The sequence below is a fragment of the Gobius niger genome, assembly GCF_951799975.1.
Source record: "Gobius niger genome assembly, chromosome: 5".
NCBI lineage: Eukaryota > Metazoa > Chordata > Actinopteri > Gobiiformes > Gobiidae > Gobius > Gobius niger.
In genome coordinates this window covers 25,381,675-25,398,067 of record NC_136856.1, presented here as the reverse complement: position 1 = coordinate 25,398,067, position 16,393 = coordinate 25,381,675, and the positions used below count along the sequence as shown (strand labels likewise).

The window sequence follows — 16,393 nt, the reverse complement described above, 5'->3', positions numbered from 1 at the left end:
ATTGTAAGCATAGGGGTCCAGCATGATCTGTACCAATATGGCTGACATGTTAGAAGTTTAAGTACATGCTAGATACATGAACATCTTTCGGGTTATTCCTTGGCATCACATTCGAATATGTTCTAACTCAGGGGTGTCTAAACTGTAAACCTAATATGAAATAGAGCCACCATGATCTCAACAAGAACAATGGCTTCATCCATGTGTAGGGGCAAAACCAAATGTACACACCAGACACCAATATTTCAATGTTGGGATACATTTATCATCAGTCTTTGGGCCTCCGTTTTGTACGTTTCAATATCTAGGAAAACGTTTGGGAATCCCTGCACTGAATAGAGATTAGAATCACATCAAAAGTTGAGCATTATGGACAAATCTGTCAAGTTTTCGGCCAGCAACATCCAAAGAGCAATATAAAAACAAGAAAGCTATTAAACAATGAGTGTTTATTGCCAATCCTGACAACACAACCTCAAACTCTCTCTATATACATTTTCTTAATAATTACATAAAGTAAAAGCTTAGTAACTGCCTCTGTTCAGCACCAATCTCATACAAGCTGTACACGGTTCATACCAATTCTTCAAAAACTATTCAGGTTTTACGTCACAAGACAGTCTTGTTATTCAAGTTTGTTGCACTACTTTTGGTCATTGTTGTTTTGCTGTCATTTTTATGCCTGAGAGTTGACAGTGTCTAGTATCGTTTAGGGACGATGGACGATGTCATCGTCCATCGGCGATGGATGAGCAACATCACGATGGAGCGCCACCATCGTGATGCCACGCCCCCTCCCGTCAAAAACACGCACTGGTCTTCTGTAGGCCTTGCAAACCTACAAACTTTGCAGGGATTGCACTGTAAATTAAATCACTGATGTAACTAATATGCGCGCTAGTGTCAGTAGCCTGCCAGAAGCCACGATGTGTTAGCCGTAATTATTAACGTAAAGACGCAGCTGCTCTGTTTATGACACGCGGGGCTCTCTCTCTCTCTCTCTCTCTCTCTCTCTCTCTCTCTCTCTCTCTCTCTCTCTCTCTCTCTCTCTCTCTCTCTCTCTTCAGGTCAGAGTTTAACAGCGCGTGGTTTTGTTTTGCTTTGCTGCGTATTGAAACTTAAACCGTTTTAAAATGAGATGGCTCTCACATCGGAGCTAGCTGAGCGCGTGGACTATTCTCACGAAGGACCGAGAGAGGAAAGAGAGAGGAGAGAAAGGCGCGGTGCAGCAGGAGTTAAGAGGTTAGAGCACACGGACCGGGCGGCGCGTGGAGCGGCTTCAAAAATGTAGCTACGACGCAAACTTCAAAATATTGTCCCGTTCACCCACTGTTTCTTAAACATTACGTTAAAATTGAGCAAATGCAAATAATAAGCTCCGATTTACATTTGTATTAGTGTGATAAGAGCCTTGGAGTTCACGCTCTGAATAAGTCGTTCTCCTCTCAGACTTTGCGCACAAGTTTTAACACATTTCTTTTGCAAAAGTCGTGTCCGTGACTCTGTTCAGATCATGTTTAGTTTAGATCCATTTATGCTGCAATCTCACATTTTCCTAGCATACATAGTAATATGCAGCATATATAGGCTATGCAAATGTCTTTTAAAATAAATGCTTATAATGAGAAATGGACGATATCATCGTCCATCACGATGGTTCACTGTAAACATCGTCAACGGCCAATTAAGGGGACATCGCCCAACCCTAGTATCGTTACAGTCAATAATATCGCGATACTTTCCTGCCTCAATATATCGAACTTCAAATTTGTTATCGTGACAGGCCTGGTGATTGCGATGCGTTTTAGCTATTATAAAGAAATATAGAGGAACATTTCCTGAATTGCGCGTAGTGTTTTCCATGTCTAGAGGAAGACGGCCTAAAATTTTTTTTATTTTTTTTTATTTTTTTTATTACATTCATTATGTCTTCTTGATAACACATTTAGTGTTTTAGGTTCTTTTAGAACAGGGGGAGGCAAGTTTGTTTGGTGGAGGGCCAATTTTCTTCATTGCTAAAATGCCAGGGGCCAAAACTAACAATTGTAGCCCAAGTAAAGCACATTTTTTCTACAAATGTAAGTTTTGCAAATCATGTATGTCCTAATGGGGTGTTTTGCCGGGAAATGTGAAAATATTGACAGTATTTTCCACATTTTAGAGTACTTTATTACGTATTTGGTCTCTAATGATTATTAATGAATAAATATTCTCTTAAAATTCTCTTGGGGGCCAATGGTTTCATGTTGGAGGGCCGAATTTGTCCCGCAGGCCTGACGTTGCCTACCCCTGTTTTAGAAAGACACTAGGTAAAACAAACAAAGCTTGATATTTGCCTAAAAATAATTACTGAAACATGTGCAACTCCAGGTATGTTTTTGTGGTGGAACCAATCACGTTTGACAAAGTTTGAACGAGATTCTGCCATGTAGTCATATGTGGTTCTGAACGCAAATTCAGTGACTGGGTAAAGAGGTCATGTGAGGGCGTAGGAAAGGAAATAAGTCACGTGATCAGATTTAGCAGAAAAGGCTGGTGTGTGTTTGTGGATTTGCACACACTCTTCAGAGCTCGGCCTAAAGAATTCCTGAGTCCAAACCGTGATATAAGTGTGATCACATGTGTGCGCTCTGCTCATATGGAACAGCTGAAACAATACAGGCCGAGGGGAGATATTAAACTCTATTCACACAGGAACCCAGAGGCAAAAGAGTGTGTGTATTGGAAATCATAGTCACTTTGAACTATAGAAGGGTTGTTTAATAAACTTAGCTGATATACATATTAAACTGGAAGTAAAAGGAGTACAAAACAACTGTCTTATATGCACTACAATGATAGACAAACTATGTTGTCTATTTATTGCTTAATTGGAGAGGTGCTGGTTGAAATCTGGCCCCAAGTCCATACTGCTGTGGCTGATAGGAGAGCAGGACAAAATATTAAAATATGTGCATCCCTCGACACAAAGCCCATTGTACAGTTTGAGTGTTTCTCCCTTTGTCTGGGTGGGTTTCGGCGAAATCAACCTAAACATGCAGCATAAACAACACAAAATTTAGAAATCACTTAGAATAATTCAGGGGGTTCGGAGTCCTCCCTCAGATTGTTTTTAAAAGGAATTAATCATCCATCCATCCATCCATTTTCTTCCACTTTTCCGTTTCCGGGTCAAGGGGGCAGCTGCCGGAGCTTCCCAAATCACATTGCACCAGCCCCTTATGACTCCTCCCGCAGGCGGTGGGTCCACAGAAGGACGGCCTCACAATTCAAACCGGGCCTGTTGGTCTCTCATAAGGGGATTCGGAACCACTCTTTGTCTGACCTGTCACCTGTTGACCTGTTGGGAGACCCTACCAGTGGCACGAAGCCCTCGACAACAGAGCTCCCAGGATCATTTGGGTGCTCAAACCCCTCCACCACGCCAAGGTGACGGCTCCAGGAAGGGGAAATTAATCATATTCATAGTATTTAGGTTACTCTGTATTAATTCGAACAGGGACAATGATTAATAGAGCATTCATGTCCTCAGACCCAAGCTTTTCCAGTAACCTTGGGCCCGTTCAGCCATCAAATGTAATGCAGTAGGAGCAAATCCACAGTCCTTGAGGTGATGCTTGCAGTCAAGACCCCTCCCCTACGGTTAAGAATCACTGTTTGTCAATGTCTGTTGTGTACAGTAATATTTGTCACAATCATCTGGGGATTCTAAGTGGCTTGAAACATTTTGTGAAGTGAGTGGCTGTGATCAAACAAGTGGATGTCTAGGCCTCCAGTAATCGGACTAAAGCCGTATCCTGATTGTCTCCACTTGCCTAGAACCACTCTGCCTCTCCTGCCTCGTAATTGTAAATAGCTTTCACATGGCGCTGTGGTCAGGCCTTGTTTCTCTTGGCACGGATCTGTCACTGCAGACACTTCCTCTCCGCTGTCTCCCAGGATGAAACGTCTGAGAGGGTTTTTTTTTTCTTTTTTTCTTCAGCGCGAGCCCCCGACGTCGCTCCATTCAATATATTATTTCATTTCCTCTCTGAAAATGGGATCTCTCTCCGGTTCCGTTTCGAAATGGACGGTGGCCGTGCTGCGTGTGGTTTCCATTTACATAAGCGCTGGTTTCCGAGCCAATCTCATCTCCGACGCCACACGTCAGCTGTCCAAAAGGCTTTCTCTGCTTCTCGGTTCCACCTCAAAGTGACTTATCTCGAGGGAATGACATCACTTTCCAAAGCAAGTGCACTCTTTTTTTTTCTCTTCCTTTTCATTTTCCCTCTCATATGAGCAGCATTAGCACTGACTGTTCTCTCAGCAGTTCTTGTTTCAGTGTTGTCACCACTGACTAAGCTCAAGGGCTGTAGATGTGAATACACTTGCAATTTGCTATTATCACATGAACAGGTTGAACTGATCTTGTTCTTACAAAAAAAGTGTGCTTCATCTGGGGTTTTGAGGACTCGTTCCTGACAGGTTGCAGGTATGTCCAAGCCCGCCCCCTTGTACAGTAGTTGTGTATTTTGCAGTACCTTACACATGTGCATTCGCTGCGTGCCAGTGCCTCGCTCCATCTGTGTACGCCGATTGTGTACTTAAGTTCTCAGGTAGGCTCGCCGGGGTAAATGTGGCCGTTTGTGCGCAAAGGGAGCGCGGGAGGAGGGAGAAAGAGGTTGGACTGGATGTAACGGGCTGTAGACACAAGGCTGGATTGATAGTAAACACACACGCGGGGCCGCTCTAACAAGTCGTTCATTAAGGAACGTCTGATACACGGACTGTGCGCCTTTGTGGAAGTATAGGAAGCCAGAAGTACAGCAGACAGATTTGACCTGAAAACGCTGGTGTGGACAGCCAAACTGCTGCTCCTGCTGCTTGGCTTTTTCCCCTTCCCATACAGGAGTCCAGAAATGGGGTTATTTTGGTCACAGTGAACAGGCTGGCGCATTGCATCTATGTTTTACTCTTGGACAATAATAGAAAAAAACATGTTTTATTTGGGGTTGTCACTATGAATCAGTCACATGGAGTCGAAAATAGTGGTTCTCGGCTTCGGGACCTACAAATTACCAACAATGACCATTCGCCACACATATTATCCCACAATTAAAATGTGCTCAACCGATGATCTCTGATTTCGACAATGAACGGCCTTCGATAGATTGGCATTTTGTCGTTTCTCCATTTTTGTCATATGTCAGCGGTATGCATACCATACTCCCTATATATGTACATATTGATTCTGTTTCATGTTGTAGATGAAGTCATGGTTTTGCTATTGTTGCGCCTATTGTCTATCATGGGGACTATTATTTCCAACAGCTCGTGTAATGGAGCTTTTTAGCCTATAGCCTCCTGTGTGTTACCTCATAACATTGACTTTGACACACCATTGACATGAAGGGAGAACGCTCAATGAACACTGGATATCATTGATGAACGATGTGCAACACTTGATATCAGGTTCACACAGTGTGCTTGCTTTTATATTGTTTTGCCAATTATAACTCCTCCTCATATTGTTGTATGTGTTAGTGAACATAGTGGATTTATTCCAGAGCGTTGGCATAGCTTCATGAAGCGTATTATGCAAATAGCTAACATAAAAAACCTCTTTCTTTGAAATGTAAATGTGCATTTAGTTATGTACGTACTTCTGTACATTTGTATGGCTTTCTTTACTAGCTGTAGTCAACCTTGTGTGTGTTCTATGGCCATCAGAATTGGGTTTTCACAACTGCGTGAAATGAACATTCAATCCCAAACTCTTAAACAACCTTTCCTCATCCATTTTTCTATTTCTCCTGATCCAAGTTTCATTAGCTTTGCATTTTTGTTCCGTCCGTAACTATTTTTTTTTTTACACTGCTTATAGATTTCCCACACGCTACTACACGTGTTGACTTGACCACCACATTGCTCCTTTAAATTCTATATTCCCGGGTCAGGTCCGGTTACTGTTTGCCCTCGTACGTCTCGATGTGCTCGCTGCGGGCTCATTAATGCGCGCCGTTGTCTTATCTTACAAGGACAACATGGGACCCCACATGCGCTCTCGGCCTAGCAGCAGTATATCACCGTGAGCCCCAGTACAGTGTGCGCATGTAGTTTGATATATGGAGTTATGTGCGCCCGAAGCAGCAGGCAGCGACATAGGCAGCGGCAGCCAGCGAAGCATAAAGGCAGCTCTTGTAGTGTGCGTTGGGCGTGTTGTGGCACCCCGAAGGGCTAGGAGAAGATGGGGGGGGGGGGGTCGGGGGGCTGCAAGTGCCACTCCTCATGTCATTACCCCATTAAAGGCCCATGCTGACCCACTTAAATATGACTGTAACACAAGCTCTGCAGCAGTGGTGGGCCAGGAGCAAAGGGAGTACTTTGGCGAATTTATATTTTCAGGGGTATTAAAGGTCCCTGCGACCATTTTGTCCCATTTATGAAAGCTGAAGAAATCAGTTACAAGAGGAAAATGTATGTGAATGTTTTGGAATTTCTCACATTTCTGCCTAAATTAGCCATAAAATAAGGTCTGATCTTTGTTAAAATCATAGGAATGAACTAATACCACCCAGGCAATTACATTTTATCATATTTTTATTGGCCTTCACATGTAAACATTCACAGGACACGGAGGAAAAAGTAAGTGAACCCAGGAATTTCGCTGAACTGCAAAAGTTTTGTAAAGAGGTATGGTCCAAGATTCACTCTGATTGTTGTGCACATCTAATCTGCAACTACAGAAAAGCAGTTATAGCTACAAAAGAAGGATCAGCCAGCTATTTAATACAAGAGCTCACTTACTTATTCCATGTTGTTGAGAATGCCTCAGGTTTTTCTGCAAAAAAGCTTGATAAACTTGTGTTCACACATTCCACAAGAGAGTTTGAAAAGAAATTCAAATACTCTTGGACTCTTCTTTTACAACATGGATATAGAGTTCAACAGACATGGCTCCCACGAAAGTAAAAATCCCATTAAAATAGCCATAGACGTTTGGAACCAAAAAAATAATGACTAGTAGACATGAAGGACACCATTTTGAATTGAAAATGTATCCCAAAAAAAAGAATTTCACCGTATTTTCAAGTATTTCGTGTTTTCTTTCTCTCTATGGTCAGTAGTTTCAAACTCTTAGTATTTGTATTTCTCAAAAAGTCCATGGAGATTTAGAATGGGATTTTCACTTCCGACTTTGGAGCGAACTGTTTCTACGTAAATCATAATGCTGTGTGGTTGAAGAGGATACAACATCCCAAAATGATGCCCTTCACTGCCCTGTGTTTATTTGCGTGTTTGCATGGGAGCACTGGGTCGAGGTGTTGCAAAAACCACGGGGGGAAACATGCCATTAGGGGAATATGTGGAAACAAGGATGTGGTGAGGCCCTAATTCAGGATCTATCACTTTTCCAGCAACCACCGAGGAAGCCCTGTACAGTCTAACACCACTCATGGTCACAAGGACTGGCCCAGAAACCAAGGCTCTAATTTACTGCCATTTTCCATAACTGGAGTTTGGAATTCTCTTGCACTATTAGAAAGCACTGGTATTGTACGTGCAAATATCCAAGAGTTGTTTTTTTGTCATTCATATCAGTGCTCTTCAGTCTTTTGTGGCAACTCTTACGTACGTAACCAGTAGCTGAATGTACAAATCTTGTTTATCATCGATAGTGAAGGAAGTGAAGGGAATTTCTAATTGTTTAACTTACAATGACAATCCAGAAGCCAATGGAAATAAACCGTTTTAGAGAAATATAGCATTTTCTGGCCGATACAAATGTGTGAACAATATGTGTTTTACCTGTCTGACACTACAAGAGTGAGAAGAAGATTCTGAAGATAGTTCATGAAATGTCCCCCAACCCACTAAACCCTGTCCAGTCAACAATATTCAACGGTGGAAACTGGACACTACAATGGAAGCTTTTTAATTCAGTATTCAGTCCCTGACAACTTCAGGCATGTTCCATTGCTCTCCATCATAGTTGTGTAGTTTTAGGTCAAACTGTAGGTCTTTGGTAAAGTTCAGAAAGACGAAGCCTCTACATTTTGTCAACACCTCGAGTGGAACAATAAATTTGACGTCGACAATCTTCTCAACTAAACGGAACGCTATACATATGAAGCAATTCTTTCCATCTCAGTGTCATTAACACTGTAGCACTCGCCACTTAGTGAAACACAGGCTTCATAATGAACAATGTCTGCACCTTAGCCCCATAAATGCACCTATAAATGGCGGCATCATTGAACTCTGGTCCTTTGTTGTTTTTCTGCGTCCTATTAGAAAGAAGGAAAAAAAAACACGGTATGCCATGACACTGACGCACTTGTTAATTAGCATACATAAGCGGATAAAAATGCACAAGAGCGGCTTTCATGTAAACAACGCGAGCAGGATTACTGGAAGTTACGTCGACGGCTGCTGAACTGCCACAGATGCGGTGTCGAGAGTGGAAAGAAAATCGGCACTGTAGATGGGTAATTTAGGGAGCCTTTCTGTGTGTCCCAGTGTCTCAATTGGTTTTCCACTCCCAAAACCTTAATTATTGGAACCGTCCTCGTGAAAAAGTGTCCCTCTCTATCCCAGACCAATTTCTGCCTGGTCATCAGAACCGCTCTTGACTCAGCGGCCCGAGTCCATCTCTTAACTGAGGGCCTTTTGATGATGATGTTTTTAATGCCTTACCCTCGCCTTCACGCCTGGCCCCAATCCACTGCCAAGAACTGCTGGCCCGGCCCGGCCCCACTGCAATGCACAAGTGATCGCTGACATAATTTATGAAGCCAATGAAAAATAAAGTCTGCATTGCAATAAAAAAAGAAAAAAAGAAAAGAGAAAAAAGACGAAGGATCATTTATTTGCACTGCCGGCGACTCAACACTTCAGATTTTCACGTATCATTTTGACTGCATTTCGATTGCGTTCGATTGCGTTCAACATGCTCCTCAGGGCAGTTCATAAACTGTGTGAGGATGAGTGTTGTCGGACAAGTGTTTGTTAGTTTCATTATAAAAGTTTTGTCAAAGGGATGTCAATGGCAAAAATCTTACAATCTATTTTCTGCTCTCATCCCAGTCACAATCATTCTCGTTCAACTATATTCATGGCCGGCCCTCCGCATAGGCGACCCAGGCGGCTGCTTAGGGGGCCATCTGTTGGAGAGGGCGACCAATTCCAGTTTAATTTTTGTAACCTTATGAGGTCCGTGCTTCCGCAATCTACAACATCAAAGGGGTTAGACGCAATTTTGGAACATAAAGTGATAGAGACTGCCGATCTTTTTTGTCGAACACTAGAGATTTCAAGCTTTCAAACTAGTCCTCCCTGGTCCTTCTACACCTCTACAACTGTGGTGTATATGTTGACATCAGAAGTGGAGGCTTCTCTTTATCAAACAATTCCCTGTCTCACCCAGGGCACCATTGGCAAGGGCCCTGACTTTGTGCTTTATTTAGTTGTTCAAACTACATTAGAAGACCTCAAATTAAAAGCTACAACTGCCGTTTCATTGGAAGAGAAGAAATTGCATAGGAGGCCACAGGCTTAGGATGAACTCCTCTAGTGCAGGTCTAATCGGGCAAGAATGTTTACATATATTCTAAACATCCAATTTGAACCAGCCGTGCGCAGTGATTCACATTTCTCTTGTTACATGTGCTGGATATTTCCTTAATAAGCTCAAGAGGTGTCACGGAAGTAAACATTCAAATAATTATTCGCCCCAGAATCATCAACATGCCTTGCGTATCGAGCATGGAAAGTAAATACGGTGTTTTAGTCTGATTGTGCTGGTCTGTTCCTGTTTAGGGATGTTGCCCGGGACAGCGCTAAAGCACATTGTTCCACGTGTATCGGATCCAGAAGAGCCAAAGGTGGCACATGCAACGTTGCTTTGAAATATTGTTTCTCACGTGGAAGTCCTCCAAAGAGTAAAACATGAATAATTCCTGTGACTGAAGTGGATTCGAACTGGCATTAAATGTACATTTCTTTGGAAATAGAACTGGCTTGGCTATTTATACTGTGCGTTTGTTAGAAGTAGATTTTATGTTTTGCTCTGAAGCTGCTTAATTTCCAGTCTACCAGCTTTAAGGTAGGATTCAACAAATACAAACTTTAAATCCTTTTCACATGCTTCCACAGAAAGAGAATCAAATTTCTTCCCAGTCATCCAGGAGTTTTCCATTGTAGTAGAAGTGTTCAAAGACTATTTGAGTTAGGGAGCTATTTTAAGAATGAAGTAGAAAGAAGAGGTTTGCGGTGCTGGTCACAAAAGAGGTCCTTCAGGGGATTCCATGCTTCACACAAATGACTGAGCACTGGATGAGTAAACAGCGTCAGATATGGAAATTTCAGAATGTCTTCATGCAATATGGCAAAACATTTCAAATATCGTAGTTCAGATACTATTTCATTCAAAAGTTACTCGAGTAGATGTAACTAATCACCACCATCTTCCACATGTGGCCCATCTACCTCGAGTGTCCCTGGTTTTTTGGGCTTGTAAACAGGAGAACCGCTATCCATGGCCTCATTGTTCCCGGCCTCATTAATACTGACAGCTCCAAATGAGTTGAGTGATGGGGAAGGCTCATCGAAAATTAACCCCCAGCCAGCGTGTTTACCCGGGCTAAATCATGTTGCTTATTGGGCTGAAACAGGAGAAGCAGAGAAGGGTATGGAGCGAGAGGAGGGGGGGGGGGGGGAGGATGGGGTTAACATCCTGACATCTGCGGAGCACCTGTTTGCAGTCGTGCACACTCGCCGCGCCAGAGCACACTCGCACACAGCTATCTCCGCTCAGGCCTGAAACACAACATGGAGTCGGCTCAATCTCCCCGCGCCGCCTGTGCATTCCTACAAATGTTGAGCGGAATAGTTTGTGCACTGTATGTTGACATCCGAAAAAGGCGCTCACACCAGGAAGGCAAGCTTTGGGGAAAAATACGTGAAGTGCCATTGCTTTACGAAAATGAAAAAAGAAATGTATCAGTGCAAGAGGAGCTAGAAATAATGAATGAGATAGATAGATAGATAGATAGATAGATAGATAGATAGATAGATAGATAGATAGATAGATAGATAGATAGATAGATAGATAGATAGATAGATAGATAGATAGATAGATAGATAGATAGATAGATAGATAGATAGATAGATAGATAGATAGATAAAGCCAGTCATGTGTGTAAAACCGCTGCGATTCATCTGCCAGGCCTCTGTGTGGAGCTGTGACGCTACGACAGATAACAGAACAAGATGTCGATAGCGTAAACTGCGCAGTAAACTTTTGTGGAATGTAAACAGAGAAGATTATACGGATTCATGGATTTACGATGTACAAAGAGACGGGGCAGGAAAACTGTCAGTGACCGGACTTTCACTGTCCAAAAACACAGAGTGAATGGAGGCCAACTCTGCCGTGTTTTTCTACTTGTGTGCTACACCGCGGACCAGCATAGAGAAGCGGAGTAAAAATTCATTATAAGGTCAGCAGATTATGGATGGCGGACACAACGCTGGGACTGTGATGTCATCGTTACAATAAAAGCTGCAGAGACGCCGTTACGATAGAGCCACATAAACGGCGTTTTGAGATCTCTCCACTCCGGGACCAACAGTAGTTTGGAAAATGTCAGTTTACTTTACAGACCCCTAAAACACCAGATTCGTTTGGATGATACGCTGGATAGATAACATGTTTTTACGTTTAGTCCTGAGCTTGACTTCATGTGGACAGGGCCTTAATCTGTCCAACAGCTGTGATCGGGAGTGCTAAAGTACGTCCATTAGTTGACACTTATTAAGTAGCCATGTGCTCCGGGGCCAACTCAGAAGGTTGTGCTTGCTGTGATGTTTAATGGTGCTTAAAATAATGGGAAATACGTCGTGATTATGTCCCAACTCAACATTGACCAAGCACGTATTTCGAAAGTGAGGAATTATAGGTCACTGCTTTTGTTTACGAAACTTGTTATGATTTGCAATGTCATATTTGCACTGTTTTGTGTGGGGAAAAGATATTTTTAAGTCGAGTAATTTAATAATTTCGTTTTCAATCATGACCAAAATAATTGCTATTACTGTTTTTCCCTGTAATCGAGCAGCCTCATCTTTGTGTCACGAATTTAATCCATGTAATGTTGTTTCAAGGTGTAGAATAGACATTTCTAAACCATCTGAACCCATTATAAACGCTATGCCCCGTCCATGCTCCGCTCCAGTGAACAATTCCCATAACTCAGCCTGCTCTACATACATACACACCCCAGTCATCAATATTCTAGTGGCAGTTCTATCGGATCACATGGGCGCGCGTCCCACTAACCTCCCCGCCTGGCTAACCTTATCAGCGTGGTCCAATCACTTCCTAGTTTGATGGGAGCCGTTGTGTAAGAACAAAGCTGGGATTTTTCTTTTTTTTTTCCCTGAAAGAGGCAGAGAGAAGAGGTGGCCTGGCCTTCATCAAGCATCGCCACCCGCTCGGAAGTGATTCAAGGCAGTGGCGTGCGCACAAGGGGTCACCCAGCTCCTTTCATGTGCGGGCCGTTGCATAATGCTATCAGGACTCTAGCAGGGAGCCTCACTATTTACATTACAGAGAGCGCGGAGCTAAGGCCAGTGCAGGCAGATGAGCGGATGTTGTGTAACCGTCAAACAAATGTTAAAGTGCATGTGGCAGGTTTTAAACAAAAAACTCTTCCATACCACAATCAATATTTCTGAAACTCAACAGAGAGTTACAGAACATACTTATTTATCAGGCCCATTAGCCAAAAATGCTGTACCTACTGCTATAAAAGTAATGTTTACCAAAAACGGTACTTCCGTTTTAGCGGAGATAAATGCTAACGGCGCAGCAGATACGCTAACCCCAGAAGTACCGACTTATACTAATAATACTGTTTTAGCAGTAGGTGCGGCATTTTTGGCTAATGAGTCTGAGAAATAAGTAGGTTCATTAACTGTTGAGTTTCAGAAATATTGATGGTTGTTTTTAAGAGTTTTTAATGTTTTTTTTTCTTGCATATTAGCCGGTATGCTAGCCTTGCCAAGGGGGAAAACAGAATCTTTTGGGAATACACAATTTTTCACTCTTTTTAGCCATTTTCAGGCAAAACATATACTTATTATCACAAATAAAGTCTAAATTGGGTCCATATGGGTGTTTATTCACAGCAGATTATTCGGTAGAAGCGAAATAAAGGCAGTCGTAGCTAGGGCTAGCTAGCGTTAGCATTAGCACAAAGCTAACATGAAGCATCATGTTAGCATTCTCCTTTTTTTTTAATTTATGGGCTGTCGAACCACTTTGCTCCTCCCCATGTCTTTGTATCTTTATTTAGTAGAAAACTATATTCATAATTCAGCATTTGTTAAAGTAGTTTTTGAATAAATAGAGGAAGATTTTTCTCCAAATTCTCCCTCAACTGTTTTCAAACATGACCATATGTGGGCCATTCCAGAGATGACGTTCTTTATCTATCTATGTCACTGCCTGTAAATGTCTAGTAAGGAAGTGAAATTACAAACATCCCAAAAATGGTCAAACCAAAGAAAGCTGGGCAAGATTTTTCGCTAAATCTTAAATATAATTGTGTTAACTGTGTTTTAGCAAAAAATCGTGTCTGATGTGTTATGTGCCCTTTAAAGATAAGACCAAATATTAGGGAATATGGCCATACAACATCACATGAGGGCTGATTCTGGCCACATTGCAGAAATTAAACCATATAGCAGTTGTTTCCACACTTTTCACACCTTGTAAGAATATTTTGCTCCCATCAGGGATAGACGCACACTAGAATCGGACTTAACTTGCTAAAACAGGGCTGAAATGGGCGCATACCGGGATTAAATCGGGCCAAAACTGGGTAAAAAAAAACTGCAAAAGCCCAGACTTGAATGCATTACCAGAGCCTTTATGAAATCATGAAATGCTCAAGTACTGCTGACTAAAGACAGTTATCAAGCTGACATTTTGGAATTTTGCTTGTGAGTGAGCTACCCTTGTCTCTTGTCCCTAGAATAAACAATAGCACACAGTTAGCATACTGTACAGAGCAACAGCGCTATAGAAGCTATAGAAGCTATAGGAACTATAGAAGTGACGCGTCTTCTGAACCGTCGCACTGTGTGAGCGAGTGCTGGCTTACGACTACATTCCCATATATTTCAAGAAAGAAAAAAACTAAAACAACATGAGCCTATTTTACATCGCATAATCACCGCTAAGCATAATAGGACATGCAGGGGCTCAAGTTGGCTGCTTTCATTGGTCAGAGATAGCTGGAATGCCTGGAGAGTGCAAAGGAAGTGCAAGTGTTGAGTAATGACAAGTTGTAGTTTATTAGCCAAAAGGTTGTTTTTACTGGAGAGTAGGCTAATGCATTATTAATCCGTTGGAAATCAGTCGAAATTACGAAATGTATAGAGGGAAAACGACTGTGCATTATTTAAACTTTGCAACGTATTCATGATTAGGTTGCCTTTGTCTTGAACTTTATAGCGGGTTGTGTAGTCATTTCTCTGAATAATATGAGCATCTATCAGAGGTGGATAGCCAAATATATATATATATATAGTAACATTGTTTTTGAAAAAAGTGAAAAGTACTTGGAGAAAATGTTACTTGAGTACCGTGAGGAACTGAGGAACTGTTTAAGGGAAAAAGTCTGATTTATTTTCAATGACGCCATAAATTGTGTGAAACAAAACATAAAATCATGTGGAAATTGTGTAATTTACACAGAAAATTCCAAGAAAACGGCATGAAAATTTTGAAAAACAAAATAATTCTAAAGAATAAGGTTCACGAGGCGAACTACTTTACACAGACACCGATTCCCGTAACCCCTTAACCCCCGGGAAAACCGATTCCAATTTAACCCCTTAACCCCCGGTCGAACCGATTCCCGGTTAAACGTTTTCTAAAGACAGTGAAGAGGTGGAGATTTACGGACAGGAAAACGTTTGAAACAATGGACTGTACCTACAGCGCAGACGGGCGGCCTCCAGAACGACAATGCGTAAGAACTGGATTAATGACAGAAATCTTGAAATCTTTCGATGTTTTAAGTTTAAGTTTACAGCATTTAGTGGTTATATTACGCATCCGCGCACAGCCCAGTGACATCGGGACTGAAGGCTACGGAATCTATTTTGAGCAGGGGCGAATCCGAGTATACAGGGGCTGAGGCATTACAGGGGAACCACTGACAGAAAAACTGCCAGAGACCAATAAAAATAAAAAATATTATTTTATATTTATCTTTCAGACTGCAAGGAAAAACAGCTCATGTTTAAAAGACTCTGTTTCTTCCTTTTTTTAACTCGGCCCCTTTCCTTAAAATGCTGTCCCTGTAATTTTGTACATAGACTGGAGCATTTAAAATATATGTATTTTGAATTTTGTGGCGATTAAATATCAATCCATGAGATTTTAAATAGTTTGATTTTAGCCTAAATTCCAAATTGCTATATCTTGAGAAAGCACTTGTTATTTTCAAGATTAAACACATTTTGAAAAGTAAACACGCTGGCGTTTGTGACTTGAGGCGACTTGCCGGCTAAAGCAAGACTTGACTTGACAAAAGCTATGACTTGATTTGACTTGACTTGACCCCATGACCGATTGACTTGGACTTGCTTGGGACTTGGACCTTCACGACTTGGACTTGACTCGAGACTTGCATTTAGTGACTTACTCCCACCTCTGGTAACTTGAGTTGTAATGTTTTGAGTGCATTTATGTGCCTCGTCGCTCTTTCACCATCCCATCATCTTACACAGTAAACACCCCCCTCTCTTCGCTTCAGCTCCCCCTGACCTCCCGAGCCGCTACGTCCACTGTCTGACAGCCCTGTGTCTGTGTGTTGTCCTAGATAACGGCAGTATGCAGGGAGGCGGCGCTGCAGGCCCTACAGGAGGACATCAAAGCCCAGAGCGTCCAGGCCAGGCACTTCCACCAGGCCCTGACCACCGTGCAGCCCCGCGTCCCCGACTCGCTCATCCAGTCGTACGTCAGATACCAGCAGAGGCACAGCGGAGGTCTCGCCCTCTTCTGACCACATCGCTTGCCCTGGACGTGCAGAGGTCGTGTGAGCGAGACGGAGTGGCTTGGAGTATTTACTACGATGTGTGTGTGGTCAATAAATTGTTTCGGACTTTTCAACTTGTTTTGTTTGAGCTTTGTCTGGTCAGAGGTGATAGGCCATAAGAGACATTATTTGAGAAAATTAAATGGTAAAAGATGTGCCGACAATACTCCAAATTCTGTTTTTTTGTTTGATATACATTTATAATTGACTTAGTAAATACACTTTAAGTTGACGAGTATTATTTTTGTTGAGAACTTTCTACTTTTACTCCACCACATCTGAAAGATAAATATTATACATTT

At 42.1% G+C, this 16,393-nt stretch overlaps 1 protein-coding gene across 1 annotated transcript in view; it reads left to right on the top strand.

Moving 5' to 3' along the window:
* afg2a (AFG2 AAA ATPase homolog A) overlaps positions 1–16,175 on the top strand; it is a 145,195-nt gene extending 129,020 nt beyond the window's left edge. Inside the window, exon 17 of the mRNA XM_079557264.1 lies at positions 15,876–16,175. Within this exon, the coding sequence (XP_079413390.1) occupies positions 15,876–16,058 (183 nt within the window). The 3' untranslated portion in view covers positions 16,059–16,175. The remainder of the gene's footprint in view (positions 1–15,875) is intronic.
* The last annotated feature ends 218 nt before the right edge of the window (positions 16,176–16,393 follow it).